At 43.6% G+C, this 25,609-nt stretch overlaps 2 protein-coding genes and 2 long non-coding RNA genes across 4 annotated transcripts; all 4 read right to left on the bottom strand.

Annotated features, from left to right (window-relative positions):
- Positions 1-154: 154 nt before the first annotated feature.
- On the bottom strand, positions 155-12,927 carry LOC114438587 (protocadherin Fat 4-like). The gene is made up of 28 exons (XM_028410061.1): positions 12,793-12,927; positions 11,793-11,864; positions 11,534-11,697; positions 11,360-11,407; positions 11,187-11,276; positions 10,998-11,084; positions 10,651-10,758; positions 10,451-10,564; positions 10,275-10,368; positions 10,065-10,183; positions 9,791-9,964; positions 9,542-9,670; positions 9,194-9,349; positions 8,619-8,799; positions 7,975-8,108; positions 6,900-7,850; positions 6,688-6,813; positions 6,351-6,602; positions 6,092-6,190; positions 5,826-5,998; positions 5,551-5,702; positions 5,166-5,473; positions 4,867-4,977; positions 4,326-4,517; positions 4,078-4,175; positions 3,839-4,000; positions 3,494-3,679; positions 155-799 (listed from the first exon to the last, which is right to left on the bottom strand). Exons 1-28 carry the CDS (start codon positions 12,869-12,871, stop codon positions 712-714), a joined length of 4,647 nt encoding a protein of 1,548 aa, XP_028265862.1. The 5' UTR covers positions 12,872-12,927; the 3' UTR covers positions 155-711.
- Positions 12,928-15,339: 2,412 nt separating this feature from the next.
- LOC114428549 (cadherin EGF LAG seven-pass G-type receptor 1-like) lies at positions 15,340-22,864 on the bottom strand. Its single transcript, XM_028397109.1, has 18 exons — positions 22,768-22,864; positions 22,118-22,251; positions 21,045-21,995; positions 20,833-20,958; positions 20,681-20,740; positions 20,496-20,639; positions 20,241-20,339; positions 19,976-20,148; positions 19,305-19,456; positions 18,920-19,227; positions 18,620-18,730; positions 18,013-18,204; positions 17,765-17,862; positions 17,532-17,693; positions 17,187-17,372; positions 15,814-15,885; positions 15,695-15,731; positions 15,340-15,622 (listed from the first exon to the last, which is right to left on the bottom strand). Exons 1-18 carry the CDS (start codon positions 22,862-22,864, stop codon positions 15,452-15,454), a joined length of 3,273 nt encoding a protein of 1,090 aa, XP_028252910.1. The 3' UTR covers positions 15,340-15,451.
- Positions 22,865-23,458: 594 nt separating this feature from the next.
- On the bottom strand, positions 23,459-24,083 carry LOC114440578 (uncharacterized). The gene is made up of 3 exons (XR_003671153.1): positions 23,937-24,083; positions 23,688-23,816; positions 23,459-23,495 (listed from the first exon to the last, which is right to left on the bottom strand). It is a non-coding gene; the product is annotated as an uncharacterized LOC114440578 (long non-coding RNA).
- Positions 24,084-24,204: 121 nt separating this feature from the next.
- On the bottom strand, positions 24,205-24,668 carry LOC114440593 (uncharacterized). The gene is made up of 3 exons (XR_003671157.1): positions 24,597-24,668; positions 24,421-24,514; positions 24,205-24,329 (listed from the first exon to the last, which is right to left on the bottom strand). It is a non-coding gene; the product is annotated as an uncharacterized LOC114440593 (long non-coding RNA).
- Positions 24,669-25,609: the final 941 nt, after the last annotated feature.

Below are 25,609 nucleotides of genomic sequence, written 5' to 3'. Positions count from 1 at the left end.
TGCCTCGGCTCATTGACATCAACTTCACAGCTTATCTGATGTGAGGAAAAATTAAATCACACCCTGCTGCTACTTCTTTGTCCACCTGAGTGTCTTAACTAAAGCATCTGGGACGTGGGGGGAATGGGAATAACCAGGAGTCTCTCAAACAGGCTCGTATTTTTTCCAGCTTTTTTATTTTATACAATAGATCCACAGGTCACTACCATAAAGCCACCAAGACTAAACAAGAGGAACAGTTGAAAACTTTACAACTTTAAAACATTAGAAAACAAAAAAAACAACACTGATGTGACACCAGAGGGCGTCATGTGACAGAGTTCAAACATGTTCATTTAAAAAATAGTAACATAACACAGTACTGAGGTACATGAACCTGCTTTTAGGTAATAAATACACACCCCAGTTAAGTTTGTATTGTGGCTGCTGTTACACATTTATGATAAGCAGCAAGTGAACTCATTATTATTATTATTAACCCAAAACCAGCACTTAAGAAGAATTTATTACATTTCACTTTTATAAGAATAAATAATTTGAGGAGCAACAACACATGAGCTTTTTGTAGTGGTTTTCATAGGTGGTGGTTGTTTCCATCTGCTTGAAGAATGTTGAAAAACGACAAGAACAGTCTGTGGTGCTGTTCCTGATAAACCTTTATCACAGGATTATTTTTAAATGTGTATTATTTCTGTTGTTGTTCTGCAGACTTCAAACAGAAAGCTCAATGTCTTTGCCAAAGTTAATGTCAAAGTCTAAGCTCCTCCGGTCAGAGTCCTGGGTATGCTTCCTCTTGAACCTGGCAGCACAAACACATGATTACAGTTAGGGAAAAGGTGATTTGAAGTTTGCCCAATAACACAGAAATGATCAGTCTATATTTTTAAAAGGTTATACATCAATTCACATTTTCATGAATGAAGAAAGTTGATCCTCCATCAATCAGCCAGATTCCCAGGTGTATTTTAAACAGGTAAGGAGCGGACACTGGGAGCCCTCTCAGCTCCTTACCTGTATAAAAGACTCCTGTCCACTGTCCTGGCCAAGACCAAAGAGCTTTCCAAGGTTGTCAGGGACAGGACTGTGGAGCTACGCAAGGCTGGAATGGACTAAAGACCATCACCAAGCAGCTGGGTGGGAAGGTGACAACAGCTGGTGCATATATAATATTCACAAATGGAAGAAACATAAAATAACTGCCGATCTCCCTCAGTCTGCAGCTCCATGCAAGATCTCACCTCTTGGAGTTTCAGTGATAATGAGAATAAATACTCGGGAGGAACCTGTCAATGATCTCAAGGCAGCTGGGACCACAGTCACCAAGAAAACAGTTGGGAACATGCTCTGCTCAAGAAAGCACATGTACTGAAGTTTGCCACTGAACATCTGAATGATTCAGAGGAGGACTGGCTGAAAGTGTTGTGGTCAGATGAGACCAAAATCCAGCTCTTTGGCATCAACTCAATTCAACTTGTTTGGAGGAGGAATGCTGCTTATGACTCCAAGAACACCATCCCCACTATTAAACATGGAGGAGGAAACATTATGCATGGGGTGTACTGCACTGCATCACAGGGAGGATGGATGGGGTTATGGCCGTCTGTCGCTGTGCTCTGTGTTTTTCATGTGGATGCTGCTTTACCTGTGCTGTCAAGAGGTGTTCTCGCTTCTCACATACGATCGGCAAACTCTGCTTGAGATCGGATGCTTCTGCAATCAGCTTAAAACTGACCCGGTGACTAGCTCTCCTCCGTTCCTTGAGGAAATACCGGCCTTCCTGAGGCGCCCTCCTGTGTATCTCACCCGCAAGAAACGCCGAAGGAGACGGGGGAGACGCGGTGGCGTCCGGGTGAGGATCGAGGCTCTCCTGAGATCTGCTCGCGTGCCTGGTCGTGATCTGCTTTTGCTGGATGATCCTGCTTTACACTCACTGGCGATCAGGGCCCGATGGATCCGACCGGTGTTCCCGGAGGTCGACAGCTACCACGGCGTCGGCTGTGTGGTGGACACCGCTCAGCTGCTGCTGCCTCCTGCCAGCCGGCGGCCACGGACAGGTAGACGTGGTGTGGATCATCAGAATCTCCGCTCACAGAAGCTTGCTTCGCCCTCGACTGACACTCTTAATTTAAATCTGGCGCTGCTGAATGTGAGGTCCGTCACCAACAAAACTTTTCTCCTGAACGACTTCTTACCTCGCGTAAACTGGATTTTATGTTCCTGACGGAAACTTGGCTACATAAGGGAGAACTGGTACCTTTCTCGGAGCTGCTCCCCGCTGGATGTAATTATTTTAACTCCCCACGTACCACTGGCAAAGGAGGAGGACTGGCTTTAATATTTAAATCCTCATTCCACTGCCAACAATCTCTGGCTGTCAGCTACTCCAGCTTTGAGCTGCAACTCTTCGAGGTAAAGCTCCCCGTGACTGTCTCTGTGCGGTGGTCTATCGGCCACCAAAAGTTAACAAAGACTTTGTTCAGGACTTTGCGGACTTTGTGTCGGGTGTCACTCTTAATGTGCATGTCTGCTGTGAGAGCAGACCTCTGGTCAGAGACTTTCTGAGTACCATTGACTCTTTTAATCTCACGCAGTCCGTTTTGGAGCCGACACATATGAGAAAGGCCACACTCTGGATCTTGTGCTGTCATATGGGCTGGATGTACAGATAACTGAAATCGGACACTCCCTCTTATCTGACCATCTACCTGTGTTATTCTCCCTCTCTGTGCCTGCACCCGCCACCATGAACACCGCTCCTGTTCGCCGTCTCCGTGTTTTTAATCCCTCAACTCCCCAGCTGTTTACCGCTGCTTTTAAAAACTCCTTTTTATATCATCTTAGCAGCCACAGTGTGGATGATTGTGTAATGATGTTTGATTCACTTTGCTCTGAGATTTTGGATTCGGTCGCGCCCATGACTCTCAAGCTTCTAAGGCCGCAGAAACAGCCTTGGCTCAACGAGTCCACTCGTGCGCTCAGACGCGCATGTAGGCAGGCAGAGAGGAGATGGAAAAAGGACAAACGTACAATTTCGTGGGATCTCCTCCAAAAAGATCTCACATCATACCAGCAGGCTGTTAAAGCTGCAAAGACAGACGCCAAGGCAACAAAGGATTGAAAAAGAAGAAGCATATTAAGGTTTTGGAGTGGCCTAGTTAGTCCCCAGACCTTAATCCAATAGAAAATCTGTGGAGGGAGCTGAAGGTTCGAGTTGACAAACATCACCCACAAAACATTAATGACTTGGAGAGGATCTGCAAAGATGAATGGGACAAAATCCCCCCTGAGATGTGTGCAGAGCTTGTGGCCAACTACAAGACGTCTGACCTCTGTGATTGATTAAAGTACATTTTTTTTTGTTCAAATAAACCTACTATTGAAATTATAGACTCATCATTTCTTTGTTAGTGGGCAAATTTACGAAATCATCGACCCTTACTGTATCACAGTTAGAAGGTTAGCTTCCACCACCCCATCAGATGCCCAGTCTCACCTGATGATCAGTGTGGAAGTGATAATCAATCCCAGCATGCTCAGACCCAAAAGGACACCCAGAGCGATGACCACAGCCTGGTCAGAGGAGGACGTCTCAGGCTTCGTCTCAATGTCAAAATGAATCCCCTCACCAAACACCAGGGTTAGCTCTGCCATCACAGCAGCTGACTGGCTCTGCAGTCTCCTGGTGGATCAGACAGATGGTGTTTGATTCAACTCAAGGAACTGGTTAGGTACTTAAGCATTAAAAAATCTTAACTTATCAAATGTGTTACAACTTTAAATATCTTTCAAAGAAATGGTCGATTGATGGACAGATGATTAGTACCGTCTAGACTCTTACTTTATGACTACCTCAGAGGAAACAACTTCCCCTCCATCCACAGCAACAAAGCTGACCAAAGTCCTGACAGACTCCCTCAGCATTCTGGACTCGGGGGTTCCTCCGTTAGCACTGGACACCTGGATGATGTTCACAGTCCATCCCAGAGCTTTACCCAAAGACCTGAGTGGATACAAACATAAATTATAGCAAATACATTTGTAAAATAAATCAGAAAATGATTGTAATCATTGTCTTACTTCTCCAGCTCAGGAACCTTTTTCTCCACAGTGTTAGCAGGCTGATTAAGTGAGATAATCACCAGGTTACTGCTGCTTGCACTTCCCTGAACCACCACCTGGGGACAGAGAAGAGTTTGTTCTATATTAATCTGTTCACTGCTCAGTAGATTTTACATCCTGAGTGGATACATTTGCAGAACTACCTGAAACCTGAATGTCTTAGTGTTATTAAGCATGCACATGTCTCATTTTGGTTTGCCTCCCACCTCCACCCTGGCTGTAGCAGACAGTCCTCTGGGGTCCGTAGCTTTCACCTCCACTGCAGCTGTCTGTCCCGCCAGGCCTGCCGCTGAAACCACGTACACCAGACCTGAGGATAGCTCCACGTCAAAGTGAGAACTGCCTCCTGACAGGCTGTAGACCAGCTGACCCTCCTCTCCAACATCCGGGTCTGAAGCCTGGAGGGGCCATGGTAAAAAAATAAAAAATGAAAAACAAATTAAACATTCTTCTTTGGCTGAAAAACTAAAAACTGCATAACTTTGTCATTTCAAATGTTTTTAGTGCTGATGTCATGGAAAGTGCTGGAAAAGTTCAGATAGCCTCCCCTCTGATAGGACGGATCTGTTCCCTCCAGCTTCTTTATGATGTTGCATATCTCACGGCAGCTCACTGACACATTAACCACACAGCAGTTCAAAGTACACACCTATCCTTGATAGCTGCAACAATAATCATATAATAGATTCTCGACATAGTATCAATATTTTCTGATACATGGAAGTGATAGAAGCTGGATGTGTTCACCTTGACGTAGATGATGGGGGTTTTGTACGGGGCGATGCTGAACACAGAGGCTTTGTAAACCTCAGGGGGAAACTGCGGAGGCTCGTTCACGTCCTCCACCTGAACTCTGACCTGAGACAGAAAAAACAATCACAATACATCAGCCTATTAATACCACATAAGACTGGAGGTTCATCCACCCTGCTGTGGCCAACTGACCCCACCCATTAGCTCATGCTAAACATATACATTTTAGCTTAGCATGCATTTTTCAGGCAGAGAATGTCATTGTTAAAACAGCTGCATTTTACAGGACGTACCACTGCTGTTGCTGATGTCGGGGGGCTCCGTGTGTCCACAGCCTCCACCTCCAGGATGTACCACTCCTGCTTTTCTCTGTCCAGCTGTGTTGTGGTCGTGATAGCTCCATTGGCATCGACAGAGAACAGGTCAGCCTGTGTTTTCAGTGCATAGGTGACTTTGTAAATGTTGCTTCCTGCAGAGGCAAAGACCCTCCCCACCAGCACCCCCGCCGGCTGGTTCTCAGGCAGGTTGAAGTTGTAAGAGGAGCTCTGGAAGGCCACATTCTCCACCAGACTGACAACCCTCAGATTCACCACCACAGCAGCTGCATGAAAACATAAAAACATGCTAACACTGATAGTTTACCCTTTAAAAGGTGACACCAGATGCCACCACACTGACCTGTGGAGTTGAGAGGAGGCTGGCCGTGGTCTTTGGCCATGGCAGTCAGCTGCAGAGTGGTGTCTTCTGTTATGTCAGAAAGGTCAGAGGTCAAAGTCACTTCCCCACTCTCACTGTTTAAGGCCAAATATGGAGAACTTCCTTCAGAAAAACTACAAAAAAAAATACAGATACAGTTAACAAGGACATTATGTAATCAAACCATAATGCTAATTATTTGCAGAGCTAGAGTCAAGTTAAGGATCTTAGCTGCTGCTGAGTTGACACAAACTGACCTGTAGGTGATAAGCGAGTTGTTCCCGATGTCTTGGTCAGTGGCGGACATCGTCAGCAGCAGCTTCCCTTTCTCTGCGTCTTTCAGCAGGATGCTGCTGACGTACCTGCTGGAGCTGAACTCAGGTCTGTTATCGTTGACGTCAATGAGGCTCACTCTGATGGTGGTGGTGTTCTGGATTGTGTAAATTTCAGTAATGAGACACACATTGTGATGAGTCTGGAAGAGTCCAGTCATCATTACACTCCTCCCAGCTGCATCTCTTACCTGCCTCTGTGGGGTGCCTTTGTCTGAAGCCCTAACAACCAGGTCGTAACTGTCCCTCCTCTCACGATCCAAATCCCCAACAGCGAGCAACATCCCATCCTGCAATACAACACATGAATACAACATTCTGTACACTAAGGCCTAGAAGATTCACACAGGCATTTGTGTTGACAAAAATGACAATTTGTGACAGTCTGGGATCAATTTTCCAATCAGGCCTATTGACAAAATTGTTAAATGAATCATTTATGTTCCTCACCTCTCTGAATTTGAAGAGCGGGTGTGGAGAGCTGAGGGAGATGGTGACTTCTCCATTGAGCCCGAGGTCAGCGTCAGTGGGCACAATGGCAAAGACTTCTCTTGGAGCTTCCTCCGAGTAGTGGCCCTCTGGGATCTGCAGGGGGTCAGGGATGCTGGGGAACTGTGGAGCGTTGTCATTGTAGTCCAGGACGGTGATGTTGAGCTGAGCTGTGGATCTCAGACCATCAGTGACATGATCCACTGCCACAACCTGAACACACACAAACAACACTAAATCAGCAAGAACAAATGGAACATACAAAAACAGGAAGTAGAATCATTCTGTTCAAACGTACCTGTAGTATGTAATTGTCCTTTGTCTCTCTGTCCAAAGTGGCGCCTGTCTTCAGTTTGACAACACCCTGTTTGTTGATGTCAAAGGTATCACTGGTATAGATGAAGTAACCATTGGAGAATCCACCCTGAGGAAGAGGAAATGTTTTAAAAATATCTCAGTTTCACCGTCAGCCTTTCATCAGTGACAAAAGAAGCAGCTGATGTAGCTCACCTCATCCTTGTCAGTGACCTCCAGGGTCAGGATGGATGCACCACCTGCCAGGTTCTCAGAGACAGCCACATCATAGCTTTCTTTACTGAACTCAGGTGGGTTGTTGTTCACATCCTTCACCTTCACCACAACAGAGGTGTTTGCAACCATATAGGGATCCCCACCATCAAAGGCCTGAACCTTCAGAGTGTACTCCTTCACCTCGCTGTAGTCCAAAAGCTGGGCCAGCTGCAGGATCCCACTGGAAGCCTCCAACTGAAAAACATCTGGGTCTGATGAGGGGCTTTGATGGAAGATGCTGTACCTCACTCTCCCATTTGCACCTTCATCAGGATCCACAGCTAATAGAGTGAGCAAGCTTGCTCCAGCCACCTCTGTTTCTAAGACTTCAATCTGATACCCAGACTCAGTGAACTTTGGAGCATTGTCATTGATGTCAGACACATGGACCAGCAGGGTGGCTGTGGCAGACCTGGCTGGACGACCCTGGTCTTCAGCTACTACCTGTAGATTATACTGTGCCTCAGTCTCCCTGTCTAGTGCTCCAGCCACACTGACGATCCCAGACACAGGATCAATGGAGAACTTTCCCTCTCCTCCTCTCAGTGAGTATCTGATCTCCTTGTTGAAGCCACTGTCTTTGTCTGTAGCTTGAACTACCGTCACATTGGTTCCTGTCTCTGTATCCTCAGGGACAGACTTTGTGACAGAACTTGGTGCAAAAACAGGGCTGTTATCATTGACGTCAGTGACTTCAACCTCCACAACTGCTCTGTCAGTGTTGACACCATCTGAGATGGTGATTTCCACAGAGTAGTGGTGTGGGGCCTCGTCATAGTCCAGCTTCTGTTTTGTGGTTAAATCACCAGTGGAGGAGATTGCAAAGTTGTCAGATTCTGTCTCAACTCGTAGAGTCACAGGGCTCTCAGCAGGTATAGCGAGGAAGTCGACCTAAAAATTCAGAATGTGACTGAATGTTAACATGATCGAGTAGACGGTGTTTAATGTCAGCTGATTTGTAGAATCACCACTGAGGCTTGGTCATAAAACTTCATATTACATGAGAGAAACTTACCCTAAGAATGGTAACACCGGGGTCTTGCTCCTCCTTTACAGTGCCTGTGTAAATCTTTTGTAAAAACTGAGGTTTTGAGGAACCTGGGGCACGAATGTTCACCTGTGCTGAAGACGACCGGGATATGCTGCCCCCTAGAGGAAAGGAAGGATAGACAATGACACAGTGTGAAACAGCTGCAGTCAGTGCCTGCCTACTCTGGTGCCGATATTTAGATAACTTTCTAACAGTCTTAGTGTGCTTCAAGAAAACTAGGTTTTATAATGTCAGACGACATCTGTGGTCCTCACCTTTTCACGTGAGGAACCTTTTGGCTGTAATGAGCGGCTTTCTTTAAACTAAGACATCTGTGGTGTTTTAACACAAGATTAATATTTTCAACAAGGAAATTACAGTTATTAAAGTTAGTAGGCGCAGGTTTTTAGATACTGTTGGAAACCACCACAACAAATTATTTTGTGAAGCATACTAGCCACTCTAATGTTTCTATGAACTAAAACATCCATAAAATATGGCTAAATGTGAAGTGTTTGATGTTACAGAGACAACAAATATTCTGCGAAAATGGAACATTATTGACTGTGGGACTGAACGAACAGGCTAAATAATCACATGAATAATCACATGAATTACAGCAAATCTACCGTCTCTGGCTGTTATGTAGAGAGGGAACTCCAAAATCCTGTTTTCCTGTAGAGGGATGGTCTCCGCCAGTGAGATCTCTCCGGTGTTTTCATCCATTGAGAAGTATCTGTCATTGTTGCCGAAGTCAATAGTGTACTTGATCTGCCCATTGACACCATCATCAGGATCCTCTGCCAACACCTTTGAGTTATATAATACAAATGACCATCAGATCACATACCAAAACACAAACACAATATCCCGGGATACAATGGTTATGTAATGGCAGACTTTAGCAATCACACACTAGATCTGTTAACTTGTACAACTCTGGGTTTTATATGGCAGGTGGGTGTGTCCTGAATCTGAACTAATCTGAAGAAAAGGGTTAAAAGAAAGGATCCTTAAAAAGTATCCTGAACAAGCTTCTGCTGGAAGTGATCACAAGTTTAAATGGAAAGCCTGTCATAACAACGTAAACAGTGCCCATTCCCTTTAAATTGTGTAGCTGACAAACAGAAAGTAAATTATTTGAAACAAATTGTAATATATGATGTTAAAGAAAACATCTATTAAAAATCTAGCCACAAATTACCTGGACTAGCAACATTCCCACAGTCTGATTTGCAAACACTTTCCCCTCGTACACACTGCTGGTGAATGTGGGATTATTGTCGTTCTCATCCAGAAGAGTCACACTGACTTGTGCGGTCACAGCATTGTTGGGTGGATCTCTCTCCCTTGCTTCGATCTTTGAGTCAAGAAGGAAAGACAAAAAACAGCACATGTTGCAGTGTATGTCCAGTAAACACTGGCTCCTGCTCTGTCACTCTCAAACAAGGAAGTAAAGGTAAAAGAGTACAAGAAAAACATACGAGGCTGACGAACATATTGTAAAGACCGGGTCTGCTGGGTAACAATAATATAACATTTTCTGATTTACCTGAAATGTGATCTTTTCAGTGGCCTCTCTGTCCAGAGCTGTGGAGTTTTTCACTCTGACTGTCCCATCAGAGCTGATTGAGAAAGGAGCAGATTCCGGGACAATCTGCAGAGTTCCCACAAATCCTCCCTGCACAACAGATACACAGATAGGAAGGCATACGCTGAAATTATGTAACCTTAACAGGAGAGAGAGGGGCTTACTGACAGCACTCTCACTAAACATCATGCAGTTTAAAGCTCGGTCTACCTGGTCCAGGTCAGTGACCACAGTTTTAAACACAACAGTGTCAACAGGAGAGTTTTCCAGAAGTGTTACAGAGTAGCTGGCCTGATCAAACTCTGGAACGTTATCATTCACATCCTCAACAGTGACGGACACCACAGCCACAGCCGTCTTCAGACTGTCGTCTGTTTGAGCTGCCTGCAGAGAGGGACAGAGTATTTATGTGGTAAACTATGATCACAGACACTGAAATTCAGTAAAATACATTTGCCGAAGTCTTCCTGAATCATTAAGATACCTTGATATAAACAGAGATCAGGCTGCTGTCCATCTCCTCTCTGTCGATGGCGGTCACCACAGACAGAACTCCACTGCTGGTGTCAATGCCAAAGTTTCTCTCATACTTTTCTGGAGACACTATACAAACAGGTTTTTCATGGTTTAGGCCTATTTATGTATATATATTTAAAAAATTGTTCATGTTTTCTTCTCAAAGATGATTATTTACCACTAGTGATGCTGTAAGTTAAAGTCATGTTGATCCCAGTGTCCCCATCCTGAGCCTTTATTGCTTCTGGCTGAATGGTGCGGAAAACTCCGGCCTGATTTACAAAACACAAAATTTAAAACTCACTCACTATCATTCAGATTCAGTCATGTCAAAATGAAAGCACAAAGACTCACCTGATTTTCTGGAATAAAGGCATGGTACAGACTGTGGCTGAAAAAGGGGTACAAGTTGTCAAAGTCCTCCACATCGATCACCACAGATGCCGTGTCACTCAGCCCCCAGTTATCCTGCAGTCACACACACTCACACTCATTACAACAGTCACAGTGCCTCTCCTGTTCTGGTATGTTGTGTGAGTACATGTTGCACCTACCTGGGCTGTCACTGTGAAGTTGTACTTTTTGACTTGATTGTAGTTCAAACGTCTTTTCAAAATAAAAGCCCCTGAGTTGATCAAAACAAAGGCCTCTGAAGGTGGTTCCTAACAAAAGAACGTGTCCATCAAAATCAATTCACTTCAATGTTATTTATTTATATAGCACCTTTCACAAGACGGTGGTGGTGTTGAGGAGGTGGGGGAACTGCTCAGTGGATCATGTTTCTGTCCCCCAGCAGCATAGGCCTTAGAGTAGGACTACGAGTTAGTCAGCCTGTTCTGCCTGTTCTACTCACACAGGTAACATTTGTTGCAGCTTTTTAAAACACGGCACATGTTATTACCATGGAATATGTCACTCTGTTGTTTGCTGCAGTGCTGTCTGCATCCACAGCTTTCACTCGAAGAACCTCTGTGTCCACACTTTGAGTCTGAAAGAAGACAAGACTAAATGAAACACTCACACTAAATTTAGTCTCATCCCTGTTCCTCTGAAAGCAATGTTGTGTATCATCCCTTTTTAAAAGATTCACCTCAGAGACAGTGGTGGCATAGTGCGTCTTTTCAAATATTGGACTGTTGTCATTGAGATCGTTGATTTTGAGTGTCCGAGGATTGTTGTACTGCAAAAGTAAACACACCATTTCATTTATTTCCGTTTCTAGTTTTACTGCTTACTAAGTGAAGCTTTGGAAAATGTACCCACCTTAATATCACCATCACACATGATAGAATAATGCAAGGTACTGTCACTCTAAAAAAACAGGATCATAGTGTGTTATTTGTATAATCAGACAAACTGCTGCACATAAAATAATATAAACATAATGATATTATACATAATATATAACATCTGTGAGACAGATCTGCAGCAACTCACAGACGCCAGCGTGTCTGCATCCAGTGGCTTCTTGGTGTGAACAGTTGCGCTGGTGTCCCCGGGTGTGAAGCTCAGCTCCAGGTATTCAAGGTGGACAGGAAAGAGGTATGGCACCAGCTTCACTATGCTGCCTGCTTCAATACCACTCACCAGCTCTACATCCCCTGTAGCACCATGGGTCAAGAGGACAGAATAAACCTCAGAGGTGATGGACATAGGAATGGTATGACTCATCATTAGACGTTTAAAGGGACGTTACCTGTGTATCCTTCATCAACTGCACCCACATGCAGAGAATCGCTCACCCCAGCACAATTTATGGTTGAAGTACCTTAAGAAACAGACACAATACAGAAGAAACATTAGAGTAGGATGGCTAAAAGTAATCCTTTGATAGCTTGCCTGGGATAAGGCCCTGTGTTTCTGTAGTCTCGCTGTAAAAAGCACTATGCAAATAAAATGGAATTGAATGTTGCATGGTTGAATTTGGTCCAACAGCAGAAGAGTGGTGCTCAGCCAGAAGGGAACCATCAGGCAGACTCAACAAAGTGACGGAAACATTTCCAAAGTTCAAGCCATCAGACTGATCTTCTCTGTGATAGGCACATTGCTACATTATATGCTGGATTATTTCTTAATTGTGATAATATTTATTTGTAAGTTTGCACAATATTAAATATAAGTGTCTTCATTTGGTGTATTGCATTAACTGAGAGACCAGGAACTAAAACAAAATATACTCAGATGACTCTATTAAGACTATATTATGATATACAACTGCATTATTGTGTTGGCTTATCAGCAGCTGCCAAAGCGGCGGCACATCAAATATTTTCATTTGAAGGTTAAAACAATAAAGTGGAATAAAAGTGCAGGCAGTGGACTTTGAAAGGCTGAATCTTAGGGGTGTGATATGGGTTTTGATTACCAGGTAAAATAAGGCATAAAATCACTTCTGTTGTTAGAGAGTTATGTTCAAAAACAGTTTGGTCAAAGCTGGAACAATGTGTGACTGATACACAATGTGTTTCTAAGCACAGATCTAACCATAATATCTATTTTGGGTAAAATCATTAAATGATTTACAAGAACAGATTTGAACACAGAAACGTGCCTGTATGTGTCTACTGACAATTTTCAAAACGATTTCTGGATTTCTGTAAACAATCCTTAATAGTAGCTGAAATCTAACAGCCCTGTTCCTCCCAGTTTATGGTTTGAAATAAAATCTGTTTCACATGGGTCCATTTTTTACTCACCTATTGGACTTCCAGTACCGAAACAGACACAAATGGATACAAGAACAAAACAAGTCCAGATCTCACCACCGGTGTCCATATTGGTTCAGTTGTGTTTTCTACTAAGCCTGAAAACCAACAGTGATCTGATCACCTAAGTCACAGGTATTAAGAAGTGTGTGTGATTTACCTCACCCTCCTTCCCAGCAATCTCGTTTTATGGCAGGTTGTAACGCGTTCAAGGTTTCACTGATGGTGGACTGTACCAAAGATGAGAGCCAGGTTTCATTTTCCCTTAAACGGTGTGAGTACATTCAGCAGTTGATACTCTGATATATTGAATATTCAAACAAATCTTGTTAGATACACACTTAAAAATTAAATCCAAAACTAATCTTTTTTTTCCATCTGGATATAATTGTTTAATCTAAGTGTTAAGATGCTTGGTGAACTTAATACACTGCTCAAAAAATATGGAAGGGAGCACCTCCTAGATCTCAATGAATGAAATATTCCAGTTGAAAATCTTCATTCATTACATATTGGAATACATTGAGAACAAAATAACATAAAAATGATCAATATCATCAAAATTGTTAACCCATGGAGGTCTGGATGTGGAACCATATAAGAACAAGCCCCACTTCAATCATGAGAGACTCAGCGAACTGAATGAGAAATATTTATTAAGTACAAAGTTTAAATGTGCATTGGCGTCCTAGACCTCGTTGTGAAGACCACATCCGAAAAGGGGGAAAAACACAAGAGGAGAGGCCGCTGGATCAGAAGATCCCCACGGGGTCTAGACCTGGTGGTGGTGGAGAGCTGGAGGGCAGGAGATAGGAGGCCTGAACTGGCGTGGACCTGGTGGTGCTTGGGGTGGAGGAGGGTTGCCAGGTTCAATCAGAAGACAGCTGGAGAGGAGATGGAGACTTTTAAATTTCGTGCTAAACTGTGATTGGTCAGGAGAGGGACGGAAAGTGACAGCTGATTGGTGAGGGAGGTGCTTTCTATTAAGCACCTGACTAAGAGAGCGGAAGAGAGAGGGAGCAGCGGAGTGAGGGATAGAAGGAGAGAGATTAGGAAGTGGATAGGGATAAAAGTGAATGATGGGAAACAGAGTCTTCCTGATTGAACTTACGCTAAGAGCTACATTTGTGGACGTCGGGCCACAGCTCTCATTGATGTGCCATCCTGGATGAGCTGCACTACCTGAGTAACTTGTGTGGGTTGTAGACACCACCTCATGCTACTTCTAGGGCTGAGAGCACTGACAAAATGCAAAAGTGATCAAACTTAAAAAAGTAACTTTGTCACATTGAACAACAAAAACATAAGGAACCAAATGTGAGCCAAAAGAGTCTGCTCTTTTTAGTGAGCTGAACCATAAGAACCTCCTTTCTTAAAACAGCCCATCACTAATGGACTATATCCTGCTTCGCTATATGCTGTGTGGGAAGCAGTACACTCTCGTTCATTTGTCACGCAGTGCCGGTTTTAGACACGGGCAGACCGGGCGGCATCACACAGGGTGATCTAACCATAATATCTATTTTGGGTAAAATCATTAAATGATGTGTCTCTACTGACATTTTTCAAAACGATTTCTGGATTTCTGTAAACCATCCTTAATTGTAGCTGAACTCTAACAGCCCTGTTCCTCCCAGTTTATGGTTTGAAATAAAATCTGTTCCACATGGGTCCATTTTTTTACTCACCTATTGGACTTCCAGCACCGAAACAGACACAAATGGATACAAGAACAAAACAAGTCCAGATCTCACCACCGGTGTCCATATTGGTTCAGTTGTGTTTTCTACTAAGCCTGCTGAGAGTCTCAGTATAGTGTCACTCAGTAGAAGCAGCTTAGAGTGATTTGATTTTCCTACATGCTAATATTCTGAATGGTAAACGTGTGGTAATTTTATGCCTCGGCTCATTGACATCAACTTCACAGTTTATCTGATGTGAGGAAAAATTAAATCACACCCTGCTGAACTTCTTTGTCCACCTGAGTGTCTTAACTAAAGCATCTGGGACGTGGGGAAGAAGAAATGGGAATAACCAGGAGTCTCTCAAACAGGCTCGTATTATTTTTCAGCTTGTTTGTTTATTTTATACAATAGATCCACAGGTCACTACCATAAAGCCACCAGGACTCAACAAGAGGAACAGTTGAAAATTTACAACTTTAAAACATTAGAGAACAAAAAAAAACAACACTGATGTGACACCAGAGGGCGTCATGTGAAAGAGCTCAAACATGTTCATTTAAAAATGGCTTTTTCATAACAGTGCTGCTGCATATGTACACAGTACTGAGGTACATGAACCTGCATTTAGGTAATAAATACACACCCCAGTTAAGTTTGTATTGTGGCTGCTGTTACACATTTATGACAAGCAGCACGTGAACTCATTATTATTATTAACCCAAAACCATCACTCAAGAAGAATTTATTAAATTTCACTTTTAGAAGAATAAATAATTTGAGGAGCAACAACACATGAGGTTTTTGTAGGTGGTGGTTGTTTCCATCTGCTTGAAGAATGTTGACAAACGACAAGAACAGTCTGTGGTGCTGTTCCTGAAAAACATCTTTTATCACAGGATTATTTTTAAATGTGTATTTTTTTCTGTTGTTCTGCAGACTTCAAACAGAAAGCTGCTCTGTTCAGGTCAGAAAACGGACGTGGTTTCATTACCCTCCCTGTCACCGTCCTCTTTAACTCTAACATTGTTGCCATCTGTCTTCACTGTCTCCTTTGTGTCTCTGTCCTCCTGAGCTTTCTCTCTGTCCGTCCTCGGCTGCAAGTCCTTTGCTGTCTTCTCGTGCAGCCTTGTCTGTCCCTGGGACACAAATCACCGATCAGCTGGATTTCACTTTAAACATTTCACTGCAACACTGTGAATGGGATTTACCTGCTCAGAGGGTTCAGAGGTCTTCCGGGACCAGTTACTAAAGAGGAACAGGAAGTCCCATTAAAATATGTTTCATGTACACATCTGATGCAGACTGAGGAGCTTTTGATACAACTTACAAGTAGCTTTCAGTATTTTGGTCAATGTCAAAGCTCTCCTGGTCAGAGTCCTGGATATCCTTCCCTTTGAACCTGATGGTACAAACACATGATTAGTTAGGGAAAAGGTGATTTGAAGTTTGCCCAATAACACAGAATTGATCAGTCTATAATTTTTTTTTATATATTTTTAAAAGGTTATACATCAATTCACATTTTCATGAATGAAGAAAGTTGATCCTCCATCAATCAGCCAGATTCCCAGGTGTATGTTATACAGGTAAGGGGCTGACACTGGGAGCCCTCTCAGCTCCTTACCTGTATAAAAGACTCCTGTCCACTGTCCTGGCCAAGACCAAAGAGCTTTCCAAGGTTGTCAGGGACAGGACTGTGGACCTACACAAGGCTGGAATGGACTAAAGACCATCACCAAGCAGCTGGGTGGGAAGGTGACAACAGCTGGTGCATATATAATATTCACAAATGGAAGAAACATAAAATAACTGCCTCCCTCAGTCTGCAGCTCCATGCAAGATCTCACCTCTTGGAGTTTCAGTGATAATGAGAATAAATACTCGGGAGGAACCTGTCAATGATCTCAAGGCAGCTGGGACCACAGTCGCCAAGAAAACAGTTGGGAACATGCTCTGCTCAAGAAAGCACATGTACTGAAGTTTGCCACTGAACATCTGAATGATTCAGAGGAGGACTGGCTGAAAGTGTTGTGGTCAGATGAGACCAAAATCCAGCTCTTTGGCATCAACTCAATTCAACTTGTTTGGAGGAGGAATGCTGCTTATGACTCCAAGAACACCATCCCCACTATTAAACATGGAGGAGGAAACATTATGCATGGGGTGTACTGCACTGCATCACAGGGAGGATGGATGGGGTTATGTAACATCAAGTGAGAACCTCCTTTCCTCAGGCAGGGCATTAACCTGGGCGGTGAGTGAGTATTCCAGCACGACAATGATCCAAAACACACAGCCAAGGCAACAAAGGATTGATCAAGAAGAAGCATATTAAGGTTTTGGAGTGGCCTAGTTAGTCCCCAGACCTTAATCCAATAGAAAATCTGTGAAGGTTCGAGTTGACAAACATTACCCACAAAACATTAATGACTTGGAGAGGATCTGCAAAGATGAATGGGACAAAATCCCCCCTGAGATGTGTGCAGAGCTTGTGGCCAACTACAAGACGTCTGACCTCTGTGATTGATTAAAATACATTTTTTTTGTTTTTGTTTGTCTCTCGCTGTTCAAATAAACCTACTATTGAAATTATAGACTCATCATTTCTTTGTTAGTGGGCAAATTTACAAAATCATCGACCCTTACTGTATCACAGTTAGAAGGTTAGCTTCCACCACCCCATCAGATGCCCAGTCTCACCTGATGATCAGTGTGGAAGTGATAATCAATCCCAGCATGCTCAGACCCAAAAGGACACCCAGAGCGATGACCACAGCCTGGTCAGAGGAGGACGTCTCAGGCTTCGTCTCAATGTCAAAATGAAGCCCCTCCCCAAACACCAGGGTTAGCTCTGCCATCACAGCAGCTGACTGGCTCTGCAGTCTCCTGGTGGATCAGACAGATGGTGTTTGATTCAACTCAAGGAACTGGTTAGGTACTTAAGCATTAAAAAATCTTAACTTATCAAATGTGTTACAACTTTAAATATCTTTCAAAGAAATGGTCGATTGATGGACAGATGATTAGTACCATCTGGACTCTTACTTTATGACTTCCTCAGAGGAAACAGCTTCCCCTCCATCCACAGCAACAAAGCTGACCAAAGTCCTGACAGACTCCCTCAGCATTCTGGACTCGGGGGTTCCTCCGTTAGCACTGGACACCTGGATGATGTTCACAGTCCATCCCAGAGCTTTACCCAAAGACCTGAGTGGATACAAACATAAATTATAACAAATACATTTGTAAAATAAATCAGAAAATTATTGTTGTCTTACTTCTCCAGCTCAGGAACCTTTTTCTCCACAGTGTTAGCAGGCTGATTAAGTGAGATAATCACCAGGTTACTGCTGCTTGCACTTCCCTGAACCACCACCTGGGGGCAGAGAAGAGTTTGTTCCATATTAATCTGTTCACTGCTCAGTAGATTTTGCATCCTGAGTGGATACATTTGCAGAACTACCTGACACCTGAATGTCTTAGTGTTATTTAGCATGCACATGTCTCATTTTGGTTTGCCTCCCACCTCCACCCTGGCTGTAGCAGACAGTCCTCTGGGGTCTGTAGCTTTCACCTCCACTGCAGCTGTCTGTCCCGCCAGGCCTGCCGCTGAAACCACGTACACCAGACCTGAGGATAGCTCCACGTCAAAGTGAGAACTTCCTCCTGACAGGCTGTAGACCAGCTGACCCTCCTCTCCAACATCCGGGTCTGAAGCCTGGAGGGGCCATGGTAAAAAAATAAAAAATGAAAAACAAATGAAACATTCTTCTTTGGCTACAGATGAATGTTACATAATGTGCTTTCTTTTTTTTAATTAAATGTGCTTAGACTGTCAGCAAAAGGAGCAACCCAATGGCAACACATTCAAATTAAAATCATTAAAACTGCATAACTTTGTCATTTCAAATGTTTTCAGTGCTGATAGGCTCCCCTCTGATAGGACGGATCTGTTCCCTCCAGCTTCTTAATGATGTTGCATATCTCACAGCAGCTCACTGACACATTAACCACACAGCAGTTCAAAGTACACACCTATCCTTGATAGCTGCGACAATAATCATACAACAGATTCTCGACATAGTATCAATATTTCCTGATACATGGAAGTGATAGAAGCTGGATGTGTTCACCTTGACGTAGATGATGGGGGTTTTGTACAGGGCGATGCTGAACACAGAGGCTTTGTAAACCTCAGGGGGAAACTGCGGAGGCTCATTCACATCCTCTACCTGAACTCTGACCTGAGACAGAAAAAACAATCACAATACATCAGCCTATTCATACCACATGAAGACTGGAGGTTCACCCACCCTGCTGTTGCCAAATGACCCCACCCATTAGCTCATGCTAACCATATACATTTAAGCGTAGCATGCATTTTTCAGGCAGAGAATGTCATTGTTAAAAAAGCTGCATTTTACAGGACGTACCACCGCTGTTGCTGATGTCGGGGGGCTCCGTGTGTCCACAGCCTCCACCTCCAGGATGTACCACTCCTGCTTTTCTCTGTCCAGCTGTGCTGTGGTCGTGATAGCTCCATTGGCATCGACAGAGAACACGTCAGCGTGTGTTTTCAGTGCATAGGTGACTTTGTAAATGTTGCTTCCTGCTGAGGCAAAGACCCTCCCCACAAGCACCCCCGCCGGCTGGTTCTCAGGCAGGCTGAAGTTGTAAGAGGAGCTCTGGAAGGCCACATTCTCCACCAGACTGACAACCCTCAGATTCACCACCACAGCAGCTGCATGAAACCATAAAAACATGCTAACACTGATAGTTTACCCTTTAAAAGGTGACACCAGATGCCACCACACTGACCTGTGGAGTTGAGAGGAGGCTGGCCATGGTCTTTGGCCATGGCAGTCAGCTGCAGAGTGGTGTCTTCTGTTATGTCAGAAAGGTCAGAGGTCAAAGTCACTTCCCCACTCTCACTGTTTAAGGCCAAATATGGAGAATTTCCTTCAGAAAATCTACAAAAAAAATACAGATACAGTTAACAAGGACATTATGTAATCAAACCATAATGCTAATTATTTGCAGAGCTAGAGTCAAGTTAAGTCAAGTCAAGTCAAGTCAGCTTTATTGTCAACTCTGCTATATGTGCTGAACATACAGAGAATCGAAATTGCGTTACTCTTCACTCCGCAACATATAAAATGTAACTAAAAACTAAAGATAAATATAAAGTGTAAAAAAATGTACCTACAATGAGGCACACACAAAATACAAGGCACATAATGAAGGCACAATGCAGTAAGAGTGCAAAAGATGTATAGTGCAAGTCAGTGCAGTTGGCATAATATAAACAGGAATGGTTTAACTTATAACAGCTTATTGAGACTGGTATGAGAGTGCAAAAGATGCAATGGTGCAAGTCAGTGCAGTTGGTATAATGTAACAGTCCAGGAATAGTTTAAGTTATAGCAGCTTATATGAGACTGGTGTGACATGACAGGGTCTTAGCTGCTGCTGAGTTGACACAAACTGACCTGTAGGTGATGAGCGCGTTGTTCCCGATGTCTTGGTCAGTGGCGGACATCGTCAGCAGCAGCTTCCCTTTCTCTGTGTCTTTCAGCAGGATGCTGCTGACGTACCTGCTGGAGCTGAACTCAGGTCTGTTATCGTTGACGTCAATGAGGCTCACTCTGATGGTGGTGGTGTTCTGGATTGTGTAAATTTCAGTAATGAGACACACATTGTGATAGTCTGGAAGAGTCCAGTCATCATTACACTCCTCCCAGCTGCATCTCTTACCTGCCTCTGTGGGGTGCCTTTGTCTGAAGCCCTAACAACCAGGTCGTAACTGTCCCTCCTCTCACGATCCAAATCCCCAACAGCGAGCAACATCCCATCCTGCAATACAACACATGAAAACAACATTCTGTACACTAAGGCCTAGACGATTCATGCATTTGTGTTGACAAAAATGACAATTTGTGACAGTCTGGGATCAATTTTCCAATCAGGCCTATTGACAAAATTGCTAAATGAATCATTTATTTTCCTCACCTCTCTGAATTTGAGAGAGGGTGAGAGCGAGTGTGGAGAGCTGAGGGAGACGGTGACTTCTCCATTGAGCCCGAGGTCAGCGTCAGTGGGCACAATGGCAAAGACTTCTCTTGGAGTTTCCTCCGAGTAGTGGCCCTCTGGGATCTGCTGGGGAACTGTGGAGCGTTGTCATTGTAGTCCAGGACGGTGATGTTGAGCTGAGCTGTGGATCTCAGACCGTCAGTGACATGATCCACTGCCACAACCTGAACACACACAAACAGAAAACAACACTAAATCAGCAAGAACAAATGGAACATACAAAAACAGGAAGTAGAATCATTCTGTTCAAACATACCTGTAGTATGTAATTGTCCTTTGTCTCTCTGTCCAAAGTGGCGCCTGTCTTCAGTGAGACAACACCCTGTTTGTTGATGTCAAAGGTATCACTGGTATAGATGAAGTAACCATTGGAGAATCCACCCTGAGGAAGAGGAAATGTTTTAAAAATATCTCAGTTTCACCGTCAGCCCTTCATCAGTGACAAAAGAAGCAGCTGATGTAGCTCACCTCATCCTTGTCAGTGACCTCCAGGGTCAGGATGGATGCACCACCTGCCAGGTTCTCAGAGACAGCCACATCATAGCTTTCTGTACTGAACTCAGGTGGGTTGTTGTTCACATCCTTCACCTTCACCACAACAGAGGTGTTTGCAACCATATAGGGATCCCCACCATCAAAGGCCTGAACCTTCAGAGTGTACTCCTTCACCTCGCTGTAGTCCAAAAGCTGGGCCAGCTGCAGGATCCCACTGGAAGCCTCCAACTGAAAAGTAGCTGGGTCTGATGAGGGGCTTTGATGGAAGATGCTGTACCTCACTCTCCCATTTGCACCTTCATCAGGATCCACAGCTAATAGAGTGAGCAAGCTTGCTCCAGCCACCTCTGTTTCTAAGACTTCAATCTGATACCCAGCCTCAGTGAACTTTGGAGCATTGTCATTGATGTCAGACACATGGACCAGCAGGGTGGCTGTGGCAGACCTGGCTGGACGACCCTGGTCTTCAGCCACTACCTGTAGATTATACTGTGCCTCAGTCTCCCTGTCTAGTGCTCCAGCCACACTGACGATCCCAGACACAGGATCAATGGAGAACTTTCCCTCTCCTCCTCTCAGTGAGTATCTGATCTCCTTGTTGAAGCCACTGTCTTTGTCTGTAGCTTGAACTACCGTCACATTGGTTCCTGGCTCTGCATCCTCAGGGACAGACTTTGTGACAGAACTTGGTGCAAAAACAGGGCTGTTATCATTGACGTCAGTGACTTCAACCTCCACAACTGCTCTGTCAGTGTTGACACCATCTGAGATGGTGATTTCCACAGAGTAGTGGTGTGGGGCCTCGTCATAGTCCAGCTTCTGTTTTGTGGTTAAATCACCAGTGGAGGAGATTGCAAAGTTGTCAGATTCTTTCTCAACTCGTAGAGTCACAGGGCTCTCAGCAGGTATAGCGAGGAAGTCGACCTAAAAATTCAGAATGTGACTGAATGTTAACATGATTGAGTAGACGGTGTTTAATGTCAGCTGATTTGTAGAATCACCACTGAGGCTTGGTCATAAAAACATATTACATGAGAGAAACTTACCCTAAGAATGGTAACACCGGGGTCTTGCTCCTCCTTTACAGTGCCTGTGTAAATCTTTTGTAAAAACTGAGGTTTTGAGGAACCTGGGGCACGAATGTTCACCTGTGCTGAAGACGACCGGGATATGCTGCCCCCTGGAGGAAAGGAAGGATAGACAATGAATGAGTGTGAAACAGCTGCAGTCAGTGCCTGCTTACTCTGGTGCCGATATTTAGATAACTTTCCAACAGTCTTAGTGTGCTTCAAGAAAACTAGGTTTTATAGTGTCAGACGACATCTGTGGTCCTCATCTTTTTATGTGAGGAACCTTTTGGCTGTAATGAGCGGCTTTCTTTAAACTAAGACATCTGTGGTGTTTTAACATTCAAATGAGATTAACATTTTCAACAAGGAAATTACAGTTATTAAAGTTAGTAGGCACAGGTTTTTAGATACTGTTGGAAACCACCACAACAAATTATTTTGTGAAGCATACTAGCCACTCTAATGTTTCTATGAACTAAAACATCCATAAAATATGGCTAAATGTGAAGTAATTGATGTTACAGAGCCAACAAATACTCTGTGAAAGTGGAACATTATTGACTGTGGGACTGAACGAACAGGCTAAATAATCACATGAATAATCACATGAATTACAGCAAATCTACCGTCTCTGGCTGTTATGTAGAGAGGGAACTCCAAAATCCTGTTTTCCTGTAGAGGGATGGTCTCCGCCAGTGAGATCTCTCCGGTGTTTTCATCCATTGAGAAGTATCTTTCATTGTTGCCGAAGTCAATAGTGTACTTGATCTGCCCATTGACACCATCATCAGGATCCTCTGCCAACACCTTTGAGTTATATATTACAAATGACCATCAGATCACATACCAAAACACAAACACAGTATCCCGGGATGCAATGGTTATGTAATGGCAGACTTTAGCAATCACACACTAGATCTGTTAACTTGTACAACTCTGGGTTTTATATGGCAGGTGGGTGTGTCCTGAATCTGAACTAATCTGAAGTAAAGGGTTAAAAGGAACGGATCCTTAAAACGTATCCTGAACAAGCTTCTACTGGAAGTGATCACAAGTTTAAATGGAAAGCCTGTCATAACAACGTAAACAGTGCCCATTCCCTTTAAATTGTGTAGCTGACAAACAGAAAGTAAATTATTTGAAACAAATTGTAATATATGATGTTAAAGAAAACATCTATTAAAAATCTAGTCACAAATTACCTGGACTAGCAACATTCCCACAGATTTGCAAACACTTTCCCCTCGTACACACTGCTGGTGAATGTGGGATTATTGTCGTTCTCATCCAGAAGAGTCACACTGACTTGTGCGGTCGCAGCATTGTTGGGTGGATCTCTCTCCCTTGCTTCGATCTTTGAGTCAAGAAGGAAAGACAAAAAACAGCACATGTTGCAGTGTATGTCCAGTAAACACTGGCTCCTGCTCTGTCACTCTCAAACAAGGAAGTAAAGGTAAAAGAGTACAAGAAAAACATACGAGGCTGACGAACATATTGTAAAGACCGGGTCTGCTGGGTAACAATAATATAACATTTTCTGATTTACCTGAAATGTGATCTTTTCAGTGGCCTCTCTGTCCAGAGCTGTGGAGTTTTTCACTCTGACTGTCCCATCAGAGCTGATTGAGAAAGGAGCAGATTCCGGGACAATCTGCAGAGTTCCCACAAATCCTCCCTGCACAACAGATACACAGATAGGAAGGCATACGCTGAAATTATGTAACCTTAACAGGAGAGAGAGGGGCTTACTGACAGCACTCTCACTAAACATCATGCAGTTTAAAGCTCGGTCTACCTGGTCCAGGTCAGTGACCACAGTTTTAAACACAACAGTGTCAACAGGAGAGTTTTCCAGAAGTGTTACAGAGTAGCTGGCCTGATCAAACTCTGGAACGTTATCATTCACATCCTCAACAGTGACGGACACCACAGCCACAGCCGTCTTCAGGCTGTCGTCTGCTTGAGCTGCCTGCAGAGAGGGACAGAGTATTTATGTGGTAAACTATGATCACAGACACTGAAATTCAGTAAAATACATTTGCCGAAGTCTTCCTGAATCATTAAGATACCTTGATATAAACAGAGATCAGGCTGCTGTCCATCTCGTCTCTGTCGATGGCGGTCACCACAGACAGAACTCCACTGCTGGTGTCAATGCCAAAGTTTCTCTCATACTTTTCTGGAGACACTATACAAACAGGTTTTTCATGGTTTAGGCCTATTTATGTATATATATTTTGAAAATTGTTCATGTTTTCTTCTCAAAGATGATTATTTACCACTAGTGATGCTGTAAGTTAAAGTCATGTTGATCCCAGTGTCCCCATCCTGAGCCTTTATTGCTTCTGGCTGAATGGTGCGGAAAACTCCGGCCTGATTTACAAAACACAAAATTTAAAACTCACTCACTATCATTCAGATTCAGTCATGTCAAAATGAAAGCACAAAGACTCACCTGATTTTCTGGAATAAAGGCATGGTACAGACTGTGGCTGAAAAAAGGGTTCAAGTTGTCAAAGTCCTCCACATCGATCACCACAGATGCCGTGTCACTCAGCCCCCAGTTATCCTGCAGTCACACACACTCACACACTCATTGCAACAGTCACAGTGCCTCTCCTGTTCTGGTATGTTGTACATGTTGCACCTACCTGGGCTGTCACTGTGAAGGTGTACTTTTTGACTTGATTGTAGTTCAAACGTCTTTTCAAAATAAAAGCCCCTGAGTTGATCAAAACAAAGGCCTCTGAAGGTGGTTCCTAACAAAAGAACGTGTCCATCAAAATCAATTCACTTCAATGTTATTTATTTATATAGCACCTTTCACAAAACGGTGGTGGTGTTGAGGAGGTGGGGGAACTGCTCAGTGGATCATGTTTCTGTCCCCCAGCAGCATAGGCCTTAGAGTAGGACTACGTGTTAGTCAGCCTGTTCTGCCTGTTGTACTCACATAGAATATTATTACTCATCATAACACTAAAAACCCTGATTGACCTTTTTCTGCCTGCACTTGGATAAACGGTAACATTTGTTGCAGCTTTTTAAAACACGACACATGTTATTACCATGGAATATGTCACTCTGTTGTTTGCTGCAGTGCTGTCTGCATCCACAGCTTTCACTCGAAGAACCTCTGTGTCCACACTTTGAGTCTGAAAGAAGACAAGACTAAATGAAACACTCACACTAAATTTAGTCACATCCCTGTTCCTCTGAAAGCAATGTTGTGTATCATCCCTTTTTAAAAGATTCACCTCAGAGACAGTGGTGGCATAGTGCGTCTTTTCAAATATTGGACTGTTGTCATTGAGATCGTTGATTTTGAGTGTCCGAGGATTGTTGTACTGCAAAAGTAAACACACCATTTTATTTATTTCCGTTTCTAGTTTTACTGCTTACTAAGTGAAGCTTTGGAAAATGTACCCACCTTAATATCACCATCACACATGATAGAATAATGCAAGGTAC

This window comes from Parambassis ranga, chromosome 1 (assembly GCF_900634625.1).
Source record: "Parambassis ranga chromosome 1, fParRan2.1, whole genome shotgun sequence".
Classification (NCBI taxonomy): domain Eukaryota; kingdom Metazoa; phylum Chordata; class Actinopteri; family Ambassidae; genus Parambassis; species Parambassis ranga.
The sequence above is the reverse complement of the archived record's forward strand: the minus strand, read 5'-3'. Positions and strand labels throughout refer to the sequence as shown.

What these genes read in the sequence shown, in the direction of transcription:
- LOC114428549 (XM_028397109.1), bottom strand. Translation starts at nt 22,864, where the DNA reads ATGGATGAAAACACCGGAGAGATCTCACTGGCGGAGACCATCCCTCTA. An exon ending in CTACATAACAGCCAGAGACG is followed by an intron (nt 22,252 to 22,767) that starts GTAGATTTGCTG and finishes CCTTTCCTCCAG; the next exon opens with GGGGCAGCATATCCCGGTCG. An exon ending in AGGACAATTACATACTACAG is followed by an intron (nt 20,741 to 20,832) that starts GTATGTTTGAAC and finishes GTGTGTGTTCAG; the next exon opens with GTTGTGGCAGTGGATCATGT.
- LOC114438587 (XM_028410061.1), bottom strand. Translation starts at nt 12,871, where the DNA reads ATGGACACCGGTGGTGAGATCTGGACTTGTTTTGTTCTTGTATCCATT. An exon ending in TGATCTCTGTTTATATCAAG is followed by an intron (nt 9,965 to 10,064) that starts GTATCTTAATGA and finishes CCCTCTCTGCAG; the next exon opens with GCAGCTCAAACAGACGACAG. An exon ending in CGACATCAGCAACAGCAGTG is followed by an intron (nt 4,978 to 5,165) that starts GTACGTCCTGTA and finishes TTTCTGTCTCAG; the next exon opens with GTCAGAGTTCAGGTGGAGGA.